Source organism: Astatotilapia calliptera, chromosome 17, assembly GCF_900246225.1.
Source record: "Astatotilapia calliptera chromosome 17, fAstCal1.2, whole genome shotgun sequence".
NCBI lineage: Eukaryota > Metazoa > Chordata > Actinopteri > Cichliformes > Cichlidae > Astatotilapia > Astatotilapia calliptera.
In genome coordinates, this window is record NC_039318.1 from 17,414,204 (window position 1) to 17,441,783 (window position 27,580).

At 39.1% G+C, this 27,580-nt stretch overlaps 2 protein-coding genes across 2 annotated transcripts in view; both read right to left on the bottom strand.

Moving 5' to 3' along the window:
* The window catches only part of LOC113008972 (protein tyrosine phosphatase receptor type R), a 39,445-nt gene extending 28,635 nt beyond the window's left edge, over positions 1-10,810 (bottom strand). Inside the window, exons 1-2 of the mRNA XM_026146958.1 lie at positions 10,046-10,810; positions 1-112 (exon numbers count right to left, since the gene is read on the bottom strand). The exon at positions 1-112 is cut by the window's left edge and continues 163 nt beyond it. Of these exons, the coding sequence (XP_026002743.1) occupies positions 1-112; positions 10,046-10,091 (158 nt within the window). The 5' untranslated portion in view covers positions 10,092-10,810. The remainder of the gene's footprint in view (positions 113-10,045) is intronic.
* Positions 10,811-24,974: 14,164 nt separating this feature from the next.
* LOC113009496 (zinc finger BED domain-containing protein 1-like) lies at positions 24,975-26,461 on the bottom strand. Its single transcript, XM_026147806.1, has 3 exons — positions 26,404-26,461; positions 25,089-26,102; positions 24,975-25,000 (listed from the first exon to the last, which is right to left on the bottom strand). Exons 1-3 carry the CDS (start codon positions 26,426-26,428, stop codon positions 24,975-24,977), a joined length of 1,065 nt encoding a protein of 354 aa, XP_026003591.1. The 5' UTR covers positions 26,429-26,461.
* Between the last annotated feature and the right edge of the window lie 1,119 nt (positions 26,462-27,580).

Here is a 27,580-nt window from a genome sequence, read left to right on the forward strand (position 1 = left end):
TGATGGAGGTGGTGCTGGAACTCTGGCAGTTTGTTCACATCCTGATGACCATACAGAGATGGAGGGAAACGACCCAAGTGGCGGAAAGGTGAGGCCTCATTGGAAGATGATTCTGTGGAGAGAAGGGGGGAGAGTTAGTTTAGAATTCCTGCAGTGGATAATTTCCACAGTCCGTCAGACGAGCAGGTTTATGCTCCTGCATCGACTCGGACTGAAGCTGCTCTAATGAATGATGCACCTTTTTAATCTCAATGGTATAGTGTTGGAGCCATAGACTGTGCAAGAGGAAACCCCTGCTCACCAACTAAACCCAACCAACTGTGACAAATATGAACTGCGTAATTCACCATCGCCCTTTAATTATCATGGCAAAAGGAACAAAAAACCCTGAGGAAGCACTTTCAGTGCAGCAGCATATGTGATTTCACATACGAGCATATACAATACAACTGAATATAATCTCTATGAAAGTGGTATGAGATAATCTTAGTGGATGTGGACCCAGTGCATAACCCTGAGGTGCACCACACCACATTTCATTTCATTTATTTGTTCATTTTCAGGCACAACAAATACCTATATTGAACATAAAATGCACAAAACAAAAAAAAAAAAAAAAATTGCCTGAAAAAGGAGTGGGACGAAGAAAACTTATTAAATCCCACCCCTATACTCACTCATCAACAAAAAAAAACAAACTTCCCGCAGCTACGCCCATCATTGCATACAGACCTATCAACAGCCCCGGCACATACAAGCATCTAAACGGCAGCTCGCAAACAACAATTAGAGCCTTCATAACTGAATACAGAATATATAAATTATAAATTGCATTACCACAGGTAACAGGCAGTAATAACTACAAGTAACAAACACACATACATATACATACATATATATCTACACACACATGTACATATATGTACATACATACGCACACTCTTTTTTTTTTTTTTTTGGAATCCATACCAGCAATGGTAAGAGAACATACATTACAGAGCACACTAAAAGCATCATTGAGTATACTGTGACCAGACCAACTGTTTGTAGAGAAATTTAAATCTATGAATATTTTTGCATTGTTTCAATTGTAAACTCAGACTGTTCCAGATTTTCACACCACATACAGACACACAAAAACCTTTACGGGTTGTTCGAGTTCTGGGTAATTTGAATTCTCCAAAGCCTCTCACATTATAAACCTTTTCTCGAATTTCAAATCTAGTTTGTAAATTTGCCGGTAAAAGTTTAGTAAAAGCTTTATAAAAAATTATGGATGTATTGTAATTAACCAGATCCTGGAATTTAAGTAACTTTGCCTGAAGAAAGAATTTGTGAGTATGATCTAGATAACCAGCCTTGTGAATAATACGCAGTGCTCGTTTCTGTACTGTGACTAATGGATTAGTTGTATTTTTATATGTGTTTCCCCACACTTCCACACAATATGTAAGATATGGAAGAACCAGAGTACAGTACAGAGTACGAAGTGCATCTTTATCAAGGTATGGTTTCACTTTGTTCAAAACTGCGAGGCTTCTGGAAATTTTGGTTTTTATGTGTCTGACGTGGGGTTTCCATGAAATTTTATTATCAATTACGACTCCCAAAAATTTGTTTTCACTCACATTATCAATTGGTACACCTTCAATGATAATTGGTAATTCTACATTATATTTTAAATTACCAAAAAACATTGCTTTAGTTTTATTTATATTTAATGATAATTTATTTATGTCCATCAATTTTTTTATTAATTTTAGCTCCCTGTTTACGGTCATTACAAGATCAGTATAATCATCGCTACTGAAAAATATGTTGGTGTCATCTGCGAACAGTATGAGTTTAAGTACTTGAGAAACATCAAAAATATCATTTATGTATACATTGAAAAGTTTTGGTCCCAACACTGACCCTTGGGGAACACCACATGTAATACCAAGTTTCTCTGAATGGTAATGCCCTATGCTAACATATTGTTCCCGACCTGTTAGGTAACTTTTTAACCAGTTACCAGCTTTCCCTCGAATACCATATCTTTCCAATTTATCCAGTAAAATTGAGTGATTGATTGTGTCGAAGGCCTTTTTGAGGTCAACAAAAATACCAACTGCATATTTATTTTTATCCAGTGTATCAGTAATTTCTTCTACTGCCTCAATTATCGCCATTGAAGTGGTTCTTTGCGTTCTGAAACCATACTGACCAACATTTATTATTTGATGTTTTTCAAGGAATTTTTCTAATCTTGAATTAAAAAGTTTTTCTAGAATTTTTGAGAATTGAGGCAGTAGAGAAATAGGCCTATAATTGGTAAAACTGTGTTTGTCATTACTTTTATATAGTGGTATTACTTTCGCAATTTTCATTTTTTTTGGAAAACAACCAGACTGAAATGATAAATTACAGATATATGTTAAGGGACTAGCAATATTCAGAATAACCTGTTTAACTACAGACATATTTATGTCATGATAATCCATTGAAGACTTACTTTTACATTTTAATGTGATATTTATTACTTCTTGCTCATTTGTAGCTGAGAGGAACAGTGAAAAGGGATTTGATTTTATATTACTGATATTTTCATTTTTATGACACGGGATGTCTGCTGCTAGTTCAGGGCCAACATTTATGAAGAATTTATTGAACCCATCGACAATATTACTCATGTTGTGATTTTCACCATTTGCATCAGTAAAATATTCAGGATATGATGTTCCAGAAGATCCTTGTTTAATTAAGTTGTTTAACACATCCCAAGTTCCTTTTATATTGTTTTTATTTTCATATAATCTTCTTCTATAATAAAGTTGTTTGCTCGTTCTTATAATATCAGTCAATTTATTTCTATATGCTTTATATCTTTGTTCCACTTCTTTTGTTTTTACTTTGATGAACTGTTTATACAGATTGTTTTTCTTTTTGCAAGCATTAATAATTCCTTTTGTGAGCCAAGGACTTTTTATCTTTTTTTTCTTTGTCATGTGTTCGTTTACAGGACAATGTTTATTGTACCACATAGTAAAAATATCTAGAAAATTATCATAAGCCTTGTCCACATCTGACTCTTCATACACCGAACTCCAATCTTGTTGTGCTAAATCGAAATTGAAGGCATGAATTGCTTCTTCATTTATTGTTCACTTTGCTATCATGATCTTGGTATCTATTTTTTTTAAATCACAGTCACACAAAGTAAAAACTGGTAAGTGGTCAGTTATATCACAGACAAGCAGGCCACTATTAATTTGGAAATCCATGACATTAGTAAAAATATTGTCAATAATAGTGGCGCTATGTGAAGTTATTCTGCTTGGCTTTGTTATTGTTGGATATAGTGATAAGCTGTACATTGTGTCAGTAAAGTCATCAATGGCTTTTAACCTTGTTGGATTTAGCAAATCAATATTAAAATCACCACAGATAAATAGTAATTTTTGGTTCACCGAAGCAAACGTTTTTTCTATCCATTCATTAAAAGTGTCAATACTTGAACTGGGTGTCCGATATATGCAACTTATTATAACATTTCTCTTTTTGTCATTCATAATCTCAATAGTCAAACATTCCAAAATTCCATCAATAGCCATAGACATAGTTGTTACAACATTATAGTTTATAGAGTTATGAACATATATAGCAACCCCGCCGCCCGCCTTATTTAATCTATTCATGTATTTTAAATCATATCCATTCAAACAAAAATCTATTCCTTTATCGACATTGAACCAAGTTTCAGTGATGGCTATAACACTAAAGGGGCGAGAAAATTGTTGCAAATAGTCCTTAATGAAATCAAAATTAGAGTACATACTTCTGCTGTTAAAGTGAATTAATGAGAGCTTCCCGTCTAGGTTAATTTCTTTTTCATATTGTTCCTGAGTGAAATAATTAAAATTTTTAACAAAAGTAGAGAGAAAGTTACTTTCAGAATCTATTTCTGGATCTATTATATTATGCTCCTTATATTCACAATCTAGATCAATTACTTTCTGTTGAAGAATTGATTTCAACGTGTCCATGTCATTTCCTGGTGTAATTGATACATTGGTGTCAGTTATACTTGTCCAGATCCTCCATGTTCCTCACTATCAGTACTTTTGCCTCTTCTGGTGTCCCGTTTAGCTTAATGAAAATCTTACAATTTATTACCCATGTATGTTGTATTTTACCGTTCTTCTTCAGTTGCCTTGCCTTCCTCGCGATGTCTGCGTTTTTTCGTGTCAGATGCTCATTAATGAAAACGTCCGTGCCTTTCAGTTTGCGTCCTTGTTTCAGCAGTGCGACCTTGTTCTTCCGATTGACAAATCTCATAATGACGGCCGGCGGTCTGTCACTCCTCCTGGGCAGTGAGTGACATGCTTCTATGTGCTCTAGGTCCATCTCTATCCCCTTGCTTTGGAGGAAGGACGCCACCTGTTGCTCCACCAAGCGGGTCTCCTCGTCGCTGGGCTCCCCGACGTTCCCGGCCACCGCGCGCGCATATGAGCGCGGCTTGATTTTAATACCGCTGAGGACCACGTCGTTCGTACGGGTGTACTGCTCCAGCTCATCCACCCGCCGCTCGAGATCCATGATCCGTCTGTCCTTCTCGGCATTTTGGAGGCGTAGCTGTTTTACCTCCTCCAGAAGCAGCTCCTGCTGCGCCCTGACTGCGGCCACGTCTCCGCACAGCGCTCCGAGGGAGGTTTTAATGTCCTCAACCTCCTCTTTCTTGGGTGGCATACTGAAGCGAGAGCACGAGGCGGCCACCACGAGGGACCCGGAAGCGGAATTTCTGATGATGGCGCCTGGCTAGGCCTGCTGGCTGATGGTGGAGCCTGGCTGGGCCTGCTGGCTGATGGTGGAGCCTGGCTGATGGTGGAGCCTGGCTGTGGCCTGCTGGCTGATGGTGGAGCCTGGCTGGGCCTGCTGGCTGATGGTGGAGCCTGGCTGGGCCTGCTGGCTGATGGTGGAGCCTGGCTGGGCCTGCTGGCTGATGGTGGAGCCTGGCTGATGGTGGAGCCTGGCTGTGGCCTGCTGGCTGATGGTGGAGCCTGGCTGTGGCCTGCTGGCTGATGGTGGAGCCTGGCTGTGGCCTGCTGGCTGATGGTGGAGCCTGGCTGTGGCCTGCTGGCTGATGGTGGATAGTCTTAAACTAAAGTATTTTTCTAAAGCTATACCTCATCCATTGGTTTGGAAGCCTCAACATTAGTGTTTTGGGTCCCGCCATGTTGTTTTTTTTTTGGAGCCAGAAGTGACCAGATTAACGAACATATTCGTTAATGCTAGCAGGTCTGTGCAATGCACAAATAGAGCTTACTAGGTAGCACTAAGTAACATCTAAAATAAATCCTCCTTACTCACATAAACTGGAGCACAACCTTCTTGAATGGACTGTTAGTGCATTTAACCTGACAGCAGACATATTATTGGTCAGATAATTGCACTAAAAATGCTGGAAAAGCTTAGCACTCAGCTAGCAGCCGTCTGAGTCACACTTCACCTGTCAGTCACAAAGCCACGCCTTTAAATGGTAAATGGCCTGTATTTATATAGCGCTTTACTAGTCCCTAAGGACCCCAAAGCGCTTTACATATCCAGTCATCCACACATTCACACACTGGTGATGGCAACCTACATTGTAGCCACAGCTGTCCTGGGGCGCACTGACAGAGGCGAGGCTGCCGGACACTGGCGCCACCGGGCCCTTTGACCACCACCAGTAGGCAACGGGTGAAGTGTCTTGCCCAAGGACACAACGACCGAGACTGTCCAAGCCGGGGCTCGAACCGGCAACCTTCCGATTACAAGACGAACTCCCAACTCCCAAAGTTGATCGCCCCGATGCAACTTTGCCATGATGCAAATTTAAAGGTTAATGCGATTTAAACAGGTGAGTTATAAAAACATTACCTCCTTACATTTGTTATGATGGATAAAATCAGCTAAAGAGACCAAAACTATTAATTGCAAAACCATGAACATGACACATTTGACATAAGTGGGAATTAGATGAGCAATTTTTTGGACTTCACAAATAAAAATACTTTTTCTATTTTTATTGTAAAGATGTGGATAATGTCCACAGAAGTAGGAAAGCGTCAAATCAGTTGCTAGTTAAAATAATTTCAGAGAATGAGCGTTATTTTACAATAACTAATTTAAATTAATGTTAATAGTTCTTTAGTAGATTTTAATTACTCATAAAAAAAAATTTCAAAGTAATCTGTGTGCTGGCATTTATCCAAAGCTTTTCACTCGAGACTTGAGAAAGAAGACGTGCACAAAGGCTTTACAGTTCAAAAATCTATTTCTTGTAAAAATCCTCTGCTGTGTCCTCCTCATGCCTCTTATCTTTCATCATGTCGTTCTCCAACACATCACATTCAGTATCTCTCACAGAGATGAAGAGAAAGCAGCAGACAAAATGAGTGCAGGAGATCCCATCTGTCTACCTCTGCCATCCCAGCTCATTGGGCAGGACAGAGACTTTCATGAGTCTGCAGGCAGGCTGAGAGGAAACCCCTGTGCACTGACTGAACCCACCCATCTGTGATAAATACGAACACTGCATAATTCACCATCAGTCTCAAGAATTAAACTTTAATATGACTAATCATGTCTAACCAACACAAGAGGCCAAGTGCATGAAACTCTGTATATTCACAGCGATAGACTTGTGTATTGTCCATCTTTTTATTTATTAAAGTCAATTTGTTAGGTTTTTCTGCTGCCTAGCTATAACGCTAGCTTGCATCACTTATGTTATTTTCACTGTCTGCAGGAGGAGGAGTGAGCAGATGATGCTGGAAATTTCTCCTGCAGCTTCAGCCTGAGCTGACAGACTGTTCGTCCGGCCGTCTGCTAGACTCCAATGTTTGTTCTGGCAGCAAAGACACGGAAAAGAAGGTGTCCTCCGACTGCTGTCGGTCTGCAAACATTATTTTTCTCTGCTGTATCGGTGCCAAAAACCTGTTTTCTGTGAGTCAACAAATGCAGACAGAAACCAGGAACAGAGACCTGATATAGTCTCAATTTTATCTGGAAAATACATGTCTGAAAGTAGGTTTCATTAAAAATAAAAGAAACATGTTGAATTTTGCTGTAAAACATTAACAGCAACAGGAAGCTGCAACAATAAATCAGGTCTCAGCTGAAATGAAAAACTGAAGCAGGCCTTTCAGGCGTCCGGGAAGCTGACATGGCTCTTCACGTCTCTGTTTGGCATCTTTTTCCCTAGTGACAGCTTCCTGGTTGCCATGCACAATGCTGAGTTGAGCTGTGCTCGGATTGGACAGAGGAGCCGGCTCTGCCTCTTTTCCATGAGACTACCAGCAAATCACAGGTCAAATTAGAGCAAGGGCAAAGTCTTCAGTATGCGCGTGTGTGAGAGAGGAGGAGAGATGTTTAAAGTTATGACTATTAAAATTCATTAACAGGTTTAAATGAGAAAAAACAAGGACACAAGGATGTTGACTTCTTGTTACTGTAAAATAAATCTGTTTCAAGTTAAGTATCGTGTTTGTCTTCTGTCTTTATTTCCATCCAATGTTTGTCTTGAAAAAAAAAAAAAATCTCCCACTGCAGCGGGTAGGAATGTACCCACTGGAACATTTGGGGTCTATAACACAGATTGTATAGAAAAGATGGATGTAGCCACTGTGACATCACCCTTTTGTTTCTGAGCTCCGCATTTTGAAGCCTTACCTTTAGCATTTGGGCCTCCATCATGTTTTATTGGACCTAGTCACCATATCTGTGATGAGTGCCATGCAAGGTTATCAGCGAAGTGAGCAAAATTGGTTAGAAGGTTGGAAAACATCCAAATAAAATTCTACAATTTCACTGCATATAGGTCATATTGTTGATCAGATACTTGTAAGAAGGCCACAACAGGCTCCAATTAGCTTTAGAGACCACAACTGTTTGTGGTCAAAGTCTGCCAAAATCAACAGACACCAAACACTGATCTGCCCTGAAAGGGCCAAAAGAAGGAAGACAAAAAAAGTGCTCATCCAACAGGTGATGTACACAAATCTGCAAAAAGCTATGTACCTCTCAAATATCAAATTATGAAGATTACAGATCTCACACTATAGTCAAAACTCCATCAGTCTCAAACCAACGTGGTCGCACAATACCAGCGTCTCAGGAGATCTCAGTGTTCCTATGTCAAGATGTTTCAAAAGTGCTTACTTTTAGTTTTCTTTGCCTTAAAAGCTTCATAGTAATCCCATTCAAGGTGTGAGATATCAATGTTATTGCCATCTTTGTTTACATCCAAGCAGTGATGCAGAATCAGGACTCTTTACAATTTTTAAGGCAGTAAAATTCTTTTCAGAACATGAATGAGCTAAGTCCCTGGAACAAGACGAATATCTGGATCTGGATTTGTCTGTAATATTTTCTTCTTCTGTCATTCTTATTTAATCATGCCCACTCTCTTGTATTGGTAAAGAATCCTTTCAGAAATTTCTGGATCCCGATTGAGTCCCCTTCTTCTGGTTAGACCTTTCCTAAATCCATTCTCAAATTTGGAGAAACCCAACGAAGAACACCAAACCTTTCCTATGAAACTCTTAACCTACTTCAAAAAGCAAACCCATTTCCCTCTACCTTTTATTAGAGTTATTCCAGTCGTTCCAGCAGCATCCATTTCACCTGCCTGGGGAAATCTAAAAGCAGCTTCCAGGAAAACAAAAGTGCAATCTTCTTCCTGTTTAGGAGCTTTCATTTCCCCCAGGAGGCTTCATGCCCGTTGTCAGACAGAAAAGTCAAAGGGATGCTCGTATGGAGCCAAATCAAAGGAGCAATGATACATTTTTAGCCAAATTAAAAACTTGTCTTTAAACAGCAGGAACCTAACTGTACTTGGAGGAATCTGAACCGAGAAGTTTCTAGTTTACAAAAAAGAAAAGCACTTACATATGCATGCCAAAAAGGGCAGCATTTGTGCCAAAACAACCTCACAACAGAGGAAAATGCTCCACAGCTCACTTACTGCAGAGCTCCAGTTTTACCTCAGCCTGGTAAAAATGGAGCCCTGCAGTGAGCCAGTAGCTGATCTTATTCTTCAGCTGTGCGCTTGTTTCCAGCCCAGCACCTGCTTCTACCAGTCATATCATGTAGCAATACTGAAATGCATCCGTCTGTGGTGCACAGGTAAAAGTGAATCCCTGCAGTGTGGGAGCCATCGATCTTCTTGAATTTCTATACAACCTCATGTGTAAAACACAGCAGCTGTCCAGCTGCCAATTAGGAGCCCAGGTTTGTGGGGACACAGTCTGGTGGTTTACTCTGACCTAGATTCAATTTTGAGACTTTGCTCAGGAACTGCGTCATTAAAACAGCCGGGAAGGTGCAGTGAGGATGCCAGCACCTTCTGCCGCAGCTTCAGATGACTCGATTATAGAAATGGAATATTTTTAAATGCAATCCTTTTGATACAGAAATTATTAAATGGAAAAAAAATTTTCAAGCACAGGTCTTAAAATGCTATGCTCAAAATCACAGTACCCCACTTCAGTGTGTCATTCTGGGATTAACATTATTAAACAGAAACTATTAAAATGTTGCTCTGTGAAAATGATATAGCATCTGCACTAGAAAATACTGGAAAACTATAGGAGTCAGCAATGGAAATGGGTTCTATCATAGCCTATTTTTGCAGTATTTGCAGCAATAGAGTCATCTATATTCAACACTTCTGTACAGACAATATTTAAAAGTCTTTTCTATGTTTTTGTTCCTCTACATGTGTACAGCACACATGCTGTGGAAGACTTAAGCACTTCTTCTGAGGAATGTCAGCTTAAGGACTTAAACTATGTATTTGCAGTTGATATAACATCACCTGCACTGGGTAAAATCCTATTAAGGACGCTAGCAGTTTTTCTTTCTTATTTTATCTGGAAGACCTTCAGCCAGCTATCAAACAAGCAAACCGCACATTAGAGGAGATGTGAGCACCATCTGCGCGCATGTTTACAGGCTGGACTGTAGAAACATATTTAATCACCGAAACAGGATCACTGTGAAGTAACACACAGCAGGCGCTTACCTGTGAGCAGCAGCTGTGTCCATATTAGACACACGGACAGAAACATGGTGAATGCTCCTTTGCAGCTCACTCTGAAAGAATCAGCTCCTCGGATTTCCTCCTGCAGCTTGTCTCGGTGCTGTAATCAGCCCGCGGCTCTTTCCTTCATTAAGCAGCCGCTGCCAGAGCTCCGCAGACCCGCTCCGGCACCGAACCCCGCGTCGCTCCTTCTCCGCCCTGCCGTGCCCTAAAGCGGCCTGGCCGAAAAACGAAGAGTTGTTCTCCAACCGCGTTAGATGCGAGCAAAAGCAGAGGACTCTCTCCCTCTGATATCAAAGGAAGAATAGTGTTTGTGTCCACATCAGCTTCAGGTGGAGGATGAAGAGAGAGACGAAGGGGAGGAGAGAAGGCGTGGAGAGGAGACGAGGATTCGTCCTTAAGAATATCAGCGCTCAAATTAATCTCAATACTATTAGAATGATTTCAGTCATCTTCGCCATTATTTTGTTTAGCGATTAATAGAATTACATTTATAAAAACCTATGTTAGCAATAATGCAACAAATCGTTTACCCAGAACATCGTTTTACTTTAAATGACTGCAATAAAATTGTAATTTTTCAGTCACTAGCCTGATCCCAGAATGTATTTATCATATCATATTATATCATATAATCCACCATCATGGCTGATATTTCTGTGTGGAGTCTGGCTGGGTCCTCTCCGGGTACTCTGGTTTCCTCCAACAGTCCAAACACGCGCTTGTTGGGTTCACTGGTGATTTTAATTGGCTGTAGGTGTTGTAGATGTAAGTGTGAATGGTTGGTCTGTGTTCCCCTGCTACAGACCGATGACCTGTGCAGAGTGTATCCCGCTTCTTGCCCTATGGCAGTTTCCCCACAACCCTAAATTGGATAAGGAGAAGAAAATGGATAATGTAATATAATATAATATAATATAATATAATATAATATAATATAATATAATATAATATAATATAATATAGGTGACTATAAGAGACTACAAGGTAACTCTAGCTCTGGCTGTCTGGACTTTGCTTCATCACCAGGAGTGTAAAGTATGAAATAGTAATACAAATAATACCTTCAGTTTGGAGATGCTGCTGTGGAACACCAGCTTGAAGTTGCTCTGTGGCTCCAGCTCAATCCAGATCAGTCAAACGTGGGATGCTTAGAGGAGACAACAACTGACAGTTGTAGCCGAGTCCATGCTAATCACCTGATTGTCAGCTGCCAGAAGCTTAAAACAAGATGTTTGGCAGAGATTTGTCAAGTCATTCATGGGCACGGCCCACATACTCATCTCCGCTGCTCATCCCAGAAATGTGTTTTCCTTACAAATAAGGCTCAATTTAAGGGGAAATAAACAGAATAAATAAATGAATAAAAAAAGGGGTATTGCCAAAAAGCTTTGTTACAATAATAAAATAATTTAGCAAAACATAAATTTTCTTACTTATTTTAATATATACAATTATTACTTTTTGACCAACTATGTGCACAAGTACAAGGAATTGGGCTCTAATTATTTCTTTGCTCTCAGAACACAGTCGACAACAGACAATACCAGCATGCGCAAAGACAATGGAATAACAGAGCCTTTCCAAAAAATTAGAATATCATGGAAAAGTATATTTATTTCCATAATTCCATTCAAAAAAACTTTCATAGATTATAGACTCAGGGCCCACAACTTAAATGATTTTAAGGACTTAGTTGTTTATTTGTACATAATTTGGGCTTCCAGCTCATAAAAGCCACAAAAATAGGAACCTCTTACAGACAGGTCTGACCTGTCTGTAAGAGGTTATTAATGACATTTGGTAATCTTGTTTTCTCAAAAGGATTTTTACCTGTGTAGGTTGTTTGTAAAATTACTGAAACACCCGAAGCTTCATATAGTCAATATCTGCAACTTCAAAGTGAAAGAGCTACGTGTATTTATGCACTTGGCACAGGAGCTGTAAATATTCATCTCTACCAATTATTCCTGACAGAGGACTTATTCTAAGAACTCAGAGCTGAGGTTCCCCTTTTGTAAGACTGTATGTTCTTAGAAAAGAGGAAGCTGTTAGTTGTTTATCACACAAGAGTTCATGTCAAAAGTCACATAGACATTTGCTTAGTGATCAATAAAAGAACACATTTCATGAAGCTGATCACACTATATACAATTTTCTTCTGACAAACATTTATGGCTCTCAGGCTTTTTTCACATTGATGTGTTTAACAAAGTCACAAATATTTATAATGTCACTTTTTTTTTTCAAATTCAGATTCAGGGTTTGCAGTAGTGACTGTTGAGTCATTTTTGATAACGTTTCCCAAAAGAAAATCATTAAATAATCATTACTATTCAAAATTAAATCATTTTTCTTAGCATATTGTTAATACATATTATCACAGCATCAGAATTTACAAGTAAAACTGATGATGGTACAAAAATTAAACATTAAGATGAACAAATATAATGGGCACATCTGATTATGTGTTAGTAAACTGTGAGTAAAGAGGCAACAGGTAACCATGACAATATTATAACTATTTATTTCCTGTTATAAAACAGTTGACATCGTATAAATTTTTAAATATGAAAAAAGCCAGCTTTCATACTGTCCTTTTCTTCTGCTGTGAATCTTACTGTTTCACTGCTCAACTTGCTGGTAGAGCTGTTGTCATATTTATAGAGACTATAGATAAAAACTAATTGGAAAAATAAAATGAAAATCGAAATAATCCTGCATTGACAGGAATGACAATCTGCAAATTCAGTAGTATGAACAAGTGTTTGCATATTTGATTTTCTAATCTTTTTGGATATTTGTCCATTTAAATGTTTCAGATTGTTAAACAAATTTAAATATTAGACAAACATAACAGTGGGGTTGGGTTAATTAGAAACACTAAATTGTGAATGTGGGGGTGAATGTGAGTGCAAATGGTTGTCTCTGTTCATGTGTTAGCCCTGCAAAAGACTGGCAACCTGTCCAGGGTGTACCCTGCCTCTCGCCCTAAGGCAGCTTGGATAGGCTCCAGCGCCCCCGCAACCCTGAAAAGGATAAGTGGAAGCGAATGGATGGATGGAGATAACACAAGTAAACACAAAATGAGTTTCTAAATGAAGGTGTGTATTATTAAGGGGGGAAAATTTTCAAATCTACATGGCCCCATGTGAAAAAGCAATGGCAAACACTTTTTCACACCACTGTACAAGCTCTGAAGTATAAACTGAATATTCCCCACAGTTCCCCATCATTCCACAGGGTGAAGCTGCAGCTCAAAACACTACAACCACAACCACAGCCTACACTAGTTCAAAGCACACTGATTCTCAGTGTTGTGTCATAAACAGAAATATTCTGCAGAGACTTTTTTAAAGAATACTTAAATGAATAAAATAGATGAAATAAAATGCAGGTGAATATGGAGCAGAGGGGGTGGAGTCAGTGTGTGTCTGCAGATAGTGTGTAGAAGGACAGAGCAGCAGCAGAGCAGTCCAGACATACTGCTGAGGGAGACACAGGAATGATGGTGGACTCTGCTGTGTCTGACAGCAGAGCTGTTCCCACAGCAGTTCACTCTGCAGCACTAACAGTCATCTGAACTGCTTCTCATTCCTCTGTCAGTCACTGCTGGATTAAACTCTGCTTTTCACTCCACTTCCCAGTAACAATGACCAGTTGGAACATCTCCCCAAACACAAGCTGCTGCTGTCCTTTCTTAGCCCTGGTAACTTCACTTCCAGCTGTAGAACAAAGGATAAAAGAACAGAGATGATAAATGAGTGTTTACAGAGGCTCTCTTCAGCAGCTGTCAGTCAGTGTTGCAGGAAATCCAGCAAAAAGAGCAGCAGGGACTTGGTTGTGGTGGAGCAGCTGCGTGCCTTCAGTTTTGGACTTAATATGCAGAACTAGAAACACTTTATACTTATACTTTATACTTACTTTATTACTGTACCAACACTTTAGTGATGGCTCTCTGTGTTTTCATGAACATCTCATCTATTTCTGCATCACTTTTTAATAAACAGAGACTGTCCCTGAAGTTATCTGGATGAAACCCCTAAGAGAAGGACAAATATATATAAAATATATATAATTTTTTTAATATATAAAATATATATAAAATAGTAGCAGAGCTTCCGTTCTGCATGCTAATAAATGTACTCTTAAATAGCACCCAGTTAATTTCTCTGCTTCAGTCAAATTGATCTCAGACCTGTCACGAAGATGAAGCTAATCTGGTGTTAAAATGAATACAAAAATATGTGAGATCAGATTGGAGAGTTTGATTCAAATTGTATGGCTGTCAGTTAGAATCCAGCTTTATTTCTTGTAGACATGAACACAACACTAATTATCTTCACAGAACTTAAACACCTGATCACAAAAAGATTTTTGGCTCATCTGACTGGTCGAATGTCGTCTGTCTCCTCTTACATCTTCAATGAATCAAGCAGGCACTGAAAAGTTTTACAGAAAACACAGGAGTTTTGCTTTCATACTAACTTTCTTTAGCACAATACTTCTGAAGCAAAGATGGAGTACACCCTCTACTGACCTCATACACTCTAGTCTGCAGTGTGGATTTTTGGCTAGATCAGAGAGCAGCTCCACATCTGAATCCTTCAGTTTAGAATAGAATAGAATTCAACTTTATTGTCATTGCACATGTCACAGGTACAGGGCAATGAAATGCAGTTTGCATCCATCCAGAAGTGCTTTAACCATGATATAGATATATTACAATATATACATTCACTTGTAAATATGTGTTGGCTTTAGGGACAAAATCTCAAATTGAAGGTTAAAATTGCATAATTGTAACAAAAAATTAATTCATTTTAAATTAATATCTGAGGAAAAATTACTTTGAATTTACTAACAATCTGGCAAAGGTTTAGTAAAAAAATGACTAAAATATCCATTACAAAGAAATGAAAACCTTTTGTGTTTAAGTAAAACTCAAATTGGATTCAATAATTTTCCAATTAAACTTTATAAATAATGACTGAATAGTAAGAGAAAATCAAATTAATTTAACTTTTCTGAGTAAAATGAATCAATTTCACAAAGAGAACATTCAAACAGTAATTGTTTTTATTGTGGAATATAAAATGTATACAAAATTTATAATATAACATTTTTCTGATTAATTTAGATTGCATGCACTGAAATTCTTCACTAGTGCTTGGAATAATAATAATAATAATAATAATAATAATAATAATAATAATAATAATAATAATAATAATAATAATAATATAATAGGAAGAATAGGTCATACTTAGAAATACAGTTTCAGCCAACTCCTCAAGAAGGTCCGTCTTTACTTTGGAAAAGTAGAAGATTTCCATTCTTTTTATACTCCTCAGTGGCTCTTTCCAGTTACATTTCAGTTTTGCATGCTGACTGTGGAATAGGGAACAGCTTTGGCCAGGTCTCACAAAGTTCTGCCTTTTGAGAATAATGGTGTCCCGAGAAGTGGTTGCAGCAGAGTCTGCATTGGATACAACTGGATTGGATGATGAGTCATAGTCAGCTGACAGTTGATCAGTGTCTTTGTCTTTTATCTGGTCACTTCTGCGAATAGTGAAGTAGTCCTGAAATTTTGGTTTAAAATACTGAAGTCGTTTGAAATCCCAAAGGTATCCTTCACAACACTTTGCAGCTCCTTTTCTGTTGGTGGGATCCCTGATGGAAGAACCAACTTCTCGATTTGGTCATCAGTGATTACATGGAGCTCTATCTCGTTCAACCTAGAATAAAATGTAAATGGGCAGAGTTAACTTATATTAAATAGGGTCAACTTAGTCAATTTCTTCTGCTTCAATTTCAAAACTAGTAGTTTAATTTAATACAATCATCCATCACAACCTATTTAAAATTCATAGTCTACATACTGATCAGCTGAATTTAGGTTGAGGGATCTTCCAGCAACTGAAAAGCAGACAACATTAATAACAATCACACTCTCTGAAGTAAAAATTTTACACACACAAATTGTTAAAGACAAATTTGAATTAATACTAAAATTTTTAAAGGTGAGGTTCACATATAAAACGAAAGGTCCAAACGCATAGAAAAATCTCAGTTTTCAAAAATACTCGGGTACGTGTGGACGTAGCCTGATACACCAACCAAGTTTACCTGAAAACTCGCATCATCCCTCTATGTGAGCTGTGCCTGCACTAAAGTCACAGGGCTCCGACAGCATGAAAATGTAAACCAGTTATGTTGCTGGAGTGAGCCACTTTAGCTTAATTACCACAACTGAAAAACACTGCGTGGAGACAAAAGCTTCAAAAAACTGTGACTGACAAAATCCCGCACAATTTTTTTTAACTACATCACTGAGTGATGTAAATGAGTGAGGTTACAGCCCATCGAAATACATCATTAATATATGTTTTAATATGATAAAACATGTGGTTAGTCAAAGCTCTGAAGTAACACAGCCACAAAAGCTTGGAAAGTGATCTTATGCTAACAGTCCACTTCGTGCTATTTTGCGTAAAAATACGATACTGTCATTACAGTGGTCATTATTAATCTAATTTTGACGTATCATACTGTTTAGAACTTTAACTTAAAACTGCTATACGTTATTGTTTAAAACGTGTTGTATATTCATACAAATTAAGATAATCTCACCTCAGACAAAATGGAGATCATCCACTGCTGAACCGTGTGTGTCCTGCACATGGCACAGCAGACTACGGGCGGAAGTGTAGAATGATTGAAATGAAAATGCTTTCATTAGTTAAATCTATTAGATTTCTTCATTTTTCACGGTACTCATACATTTTTGTTAAATCTGCTCAACAAAACTATTGCTTAATTGACCCCAAACAAAATTGTGAAAATTTAAATAACTGAACATCTCAAAAATGTTTAATTTTGTTTAGATTTAATTAAAACACCACATACATGTTTTTACTGAGTAATAGTTACTATTACTTTCCTATTAGATACTAATTAACCAAAATCACAGTTTTTACAGTGTATATATATATATTTATATAATTTTCTGAGTCCTTGGTTGTACCATTTTGATTATTGTCATTTCCCTAGGTTTCAATTACGGCTGTCACGGGTTTAGTTCTTAGGTTTTGTGTGATGGTTCCCCTGTGTTCTGTCTTATGTCTACTGTGCCTTTCTCTCCCATGTTCCAGGTCCCTATGTTCTGTCTCCCCAGTCTAGTCAAGTTTACATGTCTAGAGTTTAGTTTGTGTGTTTACTGTTCTACTTTGAAGGTATGTGTCTCATGTCATTGTTTCTAGTTTTGCTTCCCTTGTCTTATCCAGTCCAATTACTCCCAGCTGTGCTCTCCTTCTGTGTCTCATTTCCATCGTTATCCCTCAGTGTATTTAAGCCCTGTGTTTCTCTTTGTTAGTGTTGCGTCCTCCCTCATAGCTGTGTATGATTAGCCTCCCCCCCGCGTACGATTTATTATTAGTTTTCCAAGTTTAGTTTTGTATCGTTTGGCCTTGTTTTCAGCAATAAAGCTGTGCTTTTGAGTTCACGTTCCATCTCGGTGAGTTTTGCATTTGGGTCCTCTCCTGCCTACACACAGCCGTTTTGTGACAGACACCTACATTCTTCACCCTAAACTACGACAAATTTTGAACACAGCAAAATTGTCCATAAAAATAAGAAGCCATAGGACACCTGAATTAAAAACAAACAAACAAACACACTTACCTCAACTAAGTTGTATATGGAAGAAAAAAAAAGAGTCTTTTGTTAGCGTGGGACCCGGTAATGTGGGGAAGTAACAATAATAATAATGTTTAAAAAGTCCACATGAAAAAGCAGGTTCTGTTTACAATTAAAAACTAAACTTAAAGAGAAAGCAAAGCTACTTCCAATATCAAGTTATTAAAAACAAAATGATGACAACAAAAATTAGAAGCTCATCAAAAAGAACAAAATCAAATCACTCTCAGACATCTGACACAGTCCTCTAACCAGAAAGAAGACTTCAATTGCCACAAACACAGACTACATGCTGAAGAACAAAAGCTATATGGCCCTCAGGTTTTCCTATCTCAGATTACTGTGAGGTAACCTTTTTCTTTTCTTTTTTTAACCTAGAAAACAGAATTGTTGATTTTATCCTCGACTACTGGTTTGGTGTATGGATTGTAAAGGACCCAATGTGAAAGACACTGGAGGCAGAGCATTCTAACTAAAAGTAATCTTCAGTAGCCATATCTAAAAGGAAAACCAGTACTGAAAGTACTGAAAACAGAGATTACTAACACATAAAATATCACACTAGGCCACAAATATATCCAATGCATCACCACGGGGGAGGGGGGCAGAGACAGGGGACATTACATTCATCACACAGCATAGGTGTCAGTTTATAAGGGACTTGCTTAACACTTCAAACTAAGGCACATTCAGTAAACTGACCTCAGAGTTTCCAGTCTACAATTTGGGCTCTTCAATGCAGCAGACAGCAGATCCACTCCTGAATCCTGCATCACATTCAAGCTCAGGTCCAGCTCTGTCACATGGGAGTTCTTGGCCTTTAGAGCTGAGGCTATGGTTTCATAGTGAGTCAGTGACAGTTGACATCCAGAAAGTCTACAATGACAGATACATTTTTAAAAATTTGTTATAAAGATAGCACGTTTTTCATACATTTCATGTGGAAATGGGGTGCTCACGCACAAATCTGTGGTTATCTTATATTATTTGCCCACTAGATGTCCTCATCAGTTCACTCCCTTGTCCTTTGCCCTAAAGGCCCAAAGGTGTACAAATGCAGACATGATAATCATGTAGATTTGAATTAGGTATGAAAAAGTGATGCAATGGTGGCCTTCTGATGCTAAGTCACCCAAAATGACATTGCACCTAAAAACTTAGTCAATAACACTCAAGGCAACAACAAGGCAAAGACAAAACAAACAACCACAACAATGACAACCACAGTCACATTTTTTTATTACTGCATCCATCCACTTATGCTGAGCCCACCCAGAATGGCCGAAAACCTCACACTATCTAAGGGAGCGGCCAGGTCTAACAGTATTCTTTCTCAAATAATGGATTAGGCAAAATAAATGTAAATAATAGCAATAATTTCTGTAACAAGGACAACCTTTAGCCTTATATCATTGTACATTATGCAATACCCTCATTCTTTTATCACTACAAAAGATAAATAAAAAAGATAAAACACACACACACAGAAAAATAATCAACCACAAAAAAAAACAAAACAATAAAAACAGAACAGCTTAATTAACACTGATTTAAGATGTTAATCACACCTTGTCTCACCAAGCCTTTCTGCAGTTCCTCACAGCTGGAATCAATTTCCATTTTCCCACCAATGTTGTGTTAAACTTCCACAGATCCAACTCATCCAGAACCTCTTCAAATGTTTGCAGCATTAAGACCAGAAAAGTGCACTGTGACTCCGAGAGGGCTCTCCCTAATTTGGTCTTTGACCTCAGGAACTCTTGGATTTCCTGATGCAATGTGCAGTCATTCATCTCCAACAGACAGTAGATGATGTTGATGCTTCTGTCCGGAGACATGTTGTAAATGTTCATTCTCGTCACATTGTTGATGACTCGCTGGGTGATTGATAATGCTCTGGGTCTTTCCTCTGTTTGACCCCACAGGCCTCTGAATTTTCTATAGCTGTTTAGTGTCATTGTTTGAATTGAATTCTTTGAATTGAAAAGGTCTATGAGTCTGTCATTTATTTGCGTATTTGTCTCTGTCTGACCAAGCAGATCTCCTAAGAGTCTGTGGTTGGACTCCAGAAAGAGACCATGAAGGAAGCGAACAAACAGGTCCAGGTGGCCATTTTTACTTTCGAGGGATTTCTGCATGACTCTCCACAAAAATTTATCCAAAAAGAATATATCTGTGGATGATGATGAATAAGATACTAAAGATTAAGGATAAATACAAAGACCATTTCTAAGGAACTTCTGAAGCATTTCTGTCTTCTGGTTGGTGTAACAGTGAAACATGTAGACTGCAGCCAGAAACTCCTGAAAGCTCAGATGAACAAAGTAGTAGACTGGTTTCTGAAAGATACCACATTCTCTTTTGAAGACATTTGTACAGACTCTTGAGTACAAAGAGACCCCTACACCATTGATATCATGTTGCTCCATGTCTTCTCGGTAAAACACAATGTTTCCTTTCTCTAGATGTTCAAATGCCAGGCTTCCCAGCTTCAGAATATCTTGCTCATCAGTCTCCATCAGTTTTTGTGGACGTGTTTTATGTCCCTCATAGTACTCATATTTTTTTTGGTTGAATTTTTTTCACATTCTGTCTCTCACAGTTGAAGTGTACCTCTGGTGCAAATTACTGACCTCTGTCATCATTTTAGGTGGGGGAACTTGCACAATCGGTGGCTGACTAAATACTTTTTTGCCCCACTGTATATATTTGTTTTTTGTTAAGTTGCCTAATAATTATGCACAGTAATAGTCACCTGCACACACAGATATCCCCCTAAAATAGCTAAAACTAAAAACAAACTAAAAACTACTTCCAAAAACATTCAGCTTTGATATTAATGAGTTTTTTGGGTTCATTGAGAACATTGTTGTTGTTCAATAATAAAATTATTCCTCAAAAATACAACTTGCCTAATAATTCTGCACTCCCTGTAGTCAACATGTGCTCCAGAACTGTAGCAGTGATCCAGCAGAAGACTGGGATTCTAGACATGATGTGGAAACTGCTGAATGTCTTCATGTGGGAGATGATTCTGCTGGACAGCTCTTCATCATTGAATCTCCTCCTGAAGTACTGCTCCTTCTGGGCGTCAGTGAAGCCTCGTACTTCTGTAACCCTGTCAACACATGTAGGAGGGATCTGACTGGCTGCTGCGGGTCGAGAAGTTATCCAGATGAGAGCCGAGGGAAGCAGATTCCCCTTGATGAGATTTGTCAGCAGCTCGCTAACTGATGACTTCTGTGTGACATCAGACATGAGCTTCACTTTAGTGAAATTCAGTGAAAGTCTGCTTTCATCCAGGCCGTCAAAGATAAACAAAAGTTTGCAAACAGCGAGTTGCTCTGCTGTGACCTTTCGTAATATTGGATGAAAAACATCAAGCAGTTCCAGAAGACTGTACCGGTCATCTATGATCACGTTCAGCTCCCGGAATGAAAGCAAGACCACCACATCAATGTCTTGGTTTTCCAAACCTTCTGCCCAGTCCAGAGCGAACTTCTGTACTGAGAATGTTTTTCCAACTCCAGCAACACCAGTCGTCAGAACCACTCTGATGGGTTTCTGTTGTTCAGGTAAGGCTTCAAAAATGTCTTGGCACCTGATTTGAGTGTCATGCATGGGTTTCTCCTTGGAAGCCATTTCTAGCTGCCTCACCTCGTGCTGGGTATAAACAGTTTTAATTTGTCTCTCTGTGATATTGAACTTTGCATAGATTCCCTGATAGACAGTTCCACTGCCCGTTTCATCAGCTCTTTCAGTCACACATTTATATTTCTTCCTGAGATCGATCTTATGTTCATCTAAAAGCTCCTGAAGGCCAGCATCTTCTGAAAGATAAGAAAAACAATCAAGAACAAAGAAAGAATTTAATATTGATTTAATATCTGAACAAAACACCAAAAAATAGTTTTCATAAATAAGCCCTTCAGCAGACAGATATTCAGTCTTACTTTGTATACAGCTGCTCCAACTTGCTGTCTGTGGCTGTGGAAATGAAGAAAAATTATAGTGCACACAAACAAGGAAATTGACTCACTAGTCAAATAAAGGTTATTCTGATTATGACCAGTACAAAAGACAATAAAGTCAGAGCCTTCATCGGGAATTAGATGTAGATATGGCAAACAACCCTGTTACGCCGCGAGGAGCGGTGAGGGAAACATCAGACTTCACTCTATCTTAATTGAAGTAATTGTTTTATTGTCTCTTGCCAACATCATGCACACGCAGACAGCAACTTCTCAAAATGGCTCCCAATCCATTTCCTCCTCCCTTTAAATACTCTAAAGACCACGCCTTCTTAATACAGACTGGCCTATAAAAGAGCTGCAATTGAGGCAGGCCTCTTCTTTACTGGGAAAACAAGATGGCCACCACAGAGGTAACCAGCAAAACACTTTCCAAAGCACTGAAGCTTGTATCGAAAAATGGTTCATTACTCGAAGCTTTTCAACACAGTCCTCTCCGGTGACATCTGGTGGCGAATATTTTGAAGAGCAGCTTGAATCTGCAAAATAAAACGGACTGCTCAATCATCACTGCTCACTCAAGAGTGGAGTTCTCTCCGATATTGGGCCACCGTTCCGTTGCTTTGAACATGTAATTGGTTTTGTTGTCTCGATTGGGGGGCTGAAAAAATGTAATGCGTATTTGCGTAATACATGTTGATCAATAAACTTTCCCTATTTAAACATGCACTATGGTGTGGCCTTTCTTTGCTCATAACTCCTTGATGTTGGTAAATACAATAAGTGAGCAATATATATAATATACATATGATAACGCACAGCACATTATGGAGTATGCCCCTGCTGTGGAGTCCTTCCACCATCTACTTGTCATTCAATCACTGGACAGCTGGACAGGTTCATACAAAATATTAGATTAGGCCAATTGTCCTATACATATTTTTGACCTAGGGGTGGGATTGATTGTGAACTGGAAAGGGAAAATGCTTAGGAAGCTGAGTAGGGCTGCATCGTCACTGATTTGTAGAATCATTTTGATTCGATACAGGATCCGATTCAATATGATTGGAATCTGGAAAGTTTTGCCCCAGTCAGAAATATTACAATTCTGATCATTTAACAGTATATATCCATAATTTTGTATCTATTAAAAGAAAGCTGACACATGTGAGACTTAATTAGAGATGTAAACAGAGAGTTATGAAACCTGCAGCTGCAGAAGCCAGCGGAAAAAAAAGAGGCAAACACAGCGCGGACCCGACGACGCACCAAAATCTGACTCTGACGCGTCGGGTCCGCGCTCTGTGTTCACGTTTGTATGCAGAATCCGTAAACCTGCTCCCAGTTACTGTTTTAGCTGCATGGTGTTTGACGACATGTTGGGAGGTTTAAGCTGAGATGCTGGCGTTTCAGGCATAATAACGTTAATTCACAAATCGACACAGGATTGTAATGAATCAATATCACTTTATTCAATTTAGCATGGATTGTAATCAGAAAGGCAATAATCAAAACCCATCCCTAATCAAGAACTTGCAAAGTAAAAACATGATCTATGTCAGGTAGCCCTTTTGTTAGTTACATTTAAAAAGAGGATTAGTGTTACTGTGCGCTGGCTGAGTCTGTTCCTTTTCTTAGAAATAGTTTCTCCTGCCCTGGAGAAAATCCACTTGCATGGAACAGAAGAGGCTGTGGAGTGCAGGAACCACACTGCAAGCTGGTAGATATGCAGGTATTCCTGGGTCCTGCAGACTATCACCTAAAAACAATAAACAAAATGATTGTCTAAACTGTAGCAATGTAATGTACGTATAGTGTCAAATACATTGTTGTAGTCTTCATCAGCTTTAATTCACATAGAAGTGTTCCTAAAGTCATATGCTGTAATGGCATTTCCATTATGAAAACATGATTTTGGACATGTCAGGTTTTTCACTTCGGCAGATAAAATGAATTGAGCAAAATCAACTCAAAATCCCGCGAATGATTCACCTGCCTGTAAACCACTGAAACACTTGTGTTCGGAATGAAGCTTCGGACGTCACCGATCACGTGACTCTGGCCAAACGACACAGTGCTTCTACACAAGCGGGCCATCATTAGTCTAATGGGTAGATGTAATCAATAAACCGTTCTTATGTAAACATGCATCATGGTGTGGTATTTCTTTGCCTGTCACTTCTTTATGTTGGTAAATAAAATACATGCAAAATACATATAATAACATACAACACAGTATGGCGCATGCCTCTGCTGTGAGGTCCTGCCTCCAGGTACTAAGCAATTAACCACTGGACACCTGGACAAATCTGTTTATAGATCATATGATATTTGCTACATCTCTGATATATTTTGAAACTGGGGAAAGAGCTGATTGTGAACTGGGTGGGGGGAATCCTTGCGAACATGTGAAATACAAAAATTCAGATTCAAATTCAAATTCAAATTTTATTTGTCACATACAAATAATCATATAACATGATGCATTTAAGGTTATCTTGTGTGGCTTCTATTCAAGAAAAGAATTTGTTCCACTGTGCGAGGACTGAGTCTGTTCCTTTTCTTGGATATGATTTCCCCTGCCTTAGAGAAGATCCTCTCACATGGAACGGATGATGCTGGGGTGCACATAAACTGCAAAGCAAGTTTATGAAGATGGGGGTATACATTCTTCCTGGTTGCCCAGAAGTGGAGCGGATCCTCTGTCCGGGGAATCAAAGGATCTGCCATGTACCTCTGTACTTCCACTGTGGCATCTGCTGTGGCATTCCTCACCTGCCTCTCCACCATATGGCTGTCCAGCAAATCCCACAGCCCACCACCTGAAAGACTAATGGAATTAAATAGCTGCACATTCTGTAGACTGACATTTCCAGATGTATTTTAAAATGACATCACATGTGAATATTCAACTGTAAGTGTTACTAAAGATATCTAATGAAATTTATATTTCGACAAGCAGATTGTCGTTTTGTTAAGAAACGTCTAATAGTCACATATTTCCAATAACGGAATTGAAACTTTGGGATATTAAAGCATATTCTTACTATTGAGACATTTTTAGAATATGCTGGAACCCTGTCATTGTGTTATGGACTTCAGGTCAACAAAAGCCATACCTGACTGAGTTGCAGAACTGGTTGCTGGCTCTGGCTGTGACGAGGTAGATGGGATAAGGGGGACGGGCATGATCTGGTCTTTTTCATTTTCAATGATGGTGGCACATTCTGCAGTCAGACGTCTCACTGCAGCTTGAGCATTGGTCTGACTGCAAAACCCCACAGCCTTGAATCTTGGATCAAGCAGGGTAGCAATGGTCATGACACTCATTGTTTCCAAGTGAGACGAACATTCACCCAGCATTCTTGTGAGGTTCATGCACAGCTGGCGGGCTTTGTCATCCAGAACTTGAGGTTGTTTTTTAGCAATTGCATACCGCAGCATGCAGACAAGTGGAATGACTTTGGACCCAGATACTCTCTGCTCTCCAGAAAGTTCAGTAGTGGCTGTGTAAAAAGGAGAAAGCACCTCCAGGCACTCTTTAAATGAGTGGTAGTCCTCAGCAGTGACAGGTGTGAGATCTGTTCTCATTGAGACAAGGGCAGCACTAACTGGCTCTCTCTCCTCATACAGACGCTGCAGCATGGTGTATGTGCTGTTCCACCTGGTATCAACCTCCTGAAGGAGCTTTAGATATGATCTGCCCATCTGCTGCTGCATTTGGCAGAGCTTCTCCTTTGCTGTTGTGCTAGATCGGAAATAGCTTACCAATTTACATGCCTTACCTCTGATCTCCTCAAGCCCAGGCGTGTTGTCAATTGATTTTCTCACAATGAGGTTCAGAGTATGTGCAATGCACTTTGTGTGGCGCACTTTCAATATTTTAGATGAGGTAATCATGTTTGGTGCTGCATCAGTGACGAGGCATCTGACTTTATTTTGGATGCCCCACTCCTCCATCAAAACCTTTTTCACCTCAGCAATATTTTCTGCTGTATGTGCCTTGGAGAAATGTCCCACTCCTAGCAACACTGTGGACAGTGTATCTTGTTCATTGACAAAATGACATGTCACAGCCAAGTAGGCATCCATATGAATGGATGTCCACATGTCACTGGTGAGACTGACAGCTGTAGCCTTCTCCACTTCTCTCTTTGCTCTCTCCTTTTCCTCCTTGAACTTTTCCGCCACCATTTCCTTTAGAGCCTTTCTGGTGGGGATTGTGTAGGTTGAGTCCAAGACACCAACAAACTGTCTGAAACCAGCATCGTCAACAATGGAAAAGGGCTGCGAGTCCTTCACGATCATGTTCACCAAAGCAGCATCGACCACCTGCTGTCTGGTCTGAGTGGGATTTGTGTGCATGATCCCTTCAATACACAAAAACATTTGAATGTGAGGATGGAAATAGGCTTAACTGTGTTGTATAAGTTGATTAGTCTTTAATGCCAGTATTCACAGGTAGTTCAATGGTTATTATGTGTTGTGGGATAAAGTAAATGGGCCTCCCATCTTACCAATAGCCTGCGGACATTACATAGGAAGCGGAAGAACCACCAACCAGTGCATCCTCTCACCCAGAAAGTGAAGTCAAACGCAATTAGTGACATTTTGTGCTAGTGATGTGAGACATGAATGAATGAATGACTGAATAATGGTTGATGTCCATACCATGAATGCTTGGATTCACTGTCATTGTACTCGTAGATGAGACCGCATTGTGCTTAGCACGGAGATGCCTCAGCATCGATGAGGTGTTGTTGTTGTAGGCCAGCTGCTGGTCACAGACCAAGCACCGAACCTAAGTAGTACATGGAGTGATCCTAGTGTTATTTATGCACACTACCCCCCCCCCCCCCCCACACACACACACACACAGATAGATCTCTCTCTCTATATATATATATATATATATATATATATATATATATATATATATATATATATATATATATATATATATATATATATATATATATATATATATATATATATATATATATATATATATATATATATATATATATGTATATGTGTGTGTGTGTGTAAAGACAAGGTTTGTGAACTTTTCAGTCAAAATAAACAAATGCAAAACAGAGGCAAACAAGAACACAAAGCTGTCAAACCTACCCGATTGACCGAAATCAACTCAAAATATTCCCACACGCCAGAACGTCCTCTCTTCCTTGCTGGTTCCATATCTGTCAGTGGAATGGTCACCTCTTCGCTCTCTGTCACCATCAACACACTCCACGAATCCCGTGGATGATTCACTTCCTTATATCCGTTTGAATCAGGTACCGAAGCAGTTACGTGCGTAATGAAGCTTCGGACGTCACTGGTCACGTGACTTTTGCCAAACGAAGCAAGCCTCGACACAGTGCTTCTGAACCAGTGTGTTGTTTTTTTCAACACACGCTCCGGAGCGCCAGCTTCAAGCGGGCCATCACTAGTTATCACCATTTACAAAGATATGCTCTATCCCCACTGCTGTTCTGGATAGTTCTGATAGCCCTCAGCCAGATCATTAACAAGACTGGTCATGGATCAGCCACCATCTCTACATGGATGACATCAAGCTGTTTGCCAGGAGTGAATGAGACATTGATTTGTTGATCCCCACCACTAGGAGCAACAATATCAGAAACCATTAAAGTAGTAATAAGGAGAAGTAAGTTAGTCAGAACTGAGAGGATTGTACTACCAGAAGCATTACATTGCGGAAAATGAGGATAGTTATAAGTACCGTGGAATCCCACAGGCTATACCTTTGAAGCGTAAGGCAAGTCCTGAGACGTTAGCTTAATGGGAAGAATAATGGACAGCTACACCCTGCTGGTTATCAGAT

Excerpts from the sequence above, each read along its gene's own strand:
- LOC113009496 (XM_026147806.1), bottom strand. The coding sequence starts at position 26,428 with ATGACAGTGAATCCAAGCATTCATG. Across the intron at positions 26,103-26,403 it reads AGTGAATCCAAGCATTCATG|GGATCATGCACACAAATCCC; the intron begins GTATGGACATCA and ends TGTGTATTGAAG. Across the intron at positions 25,001-25,088 it reads GAACCTCACAAGAATGCTGG|TCAGACCAATGCTCAAGCTG; the intron begins GTGAATGTTCGT and ends GGGGTTTTGCAG.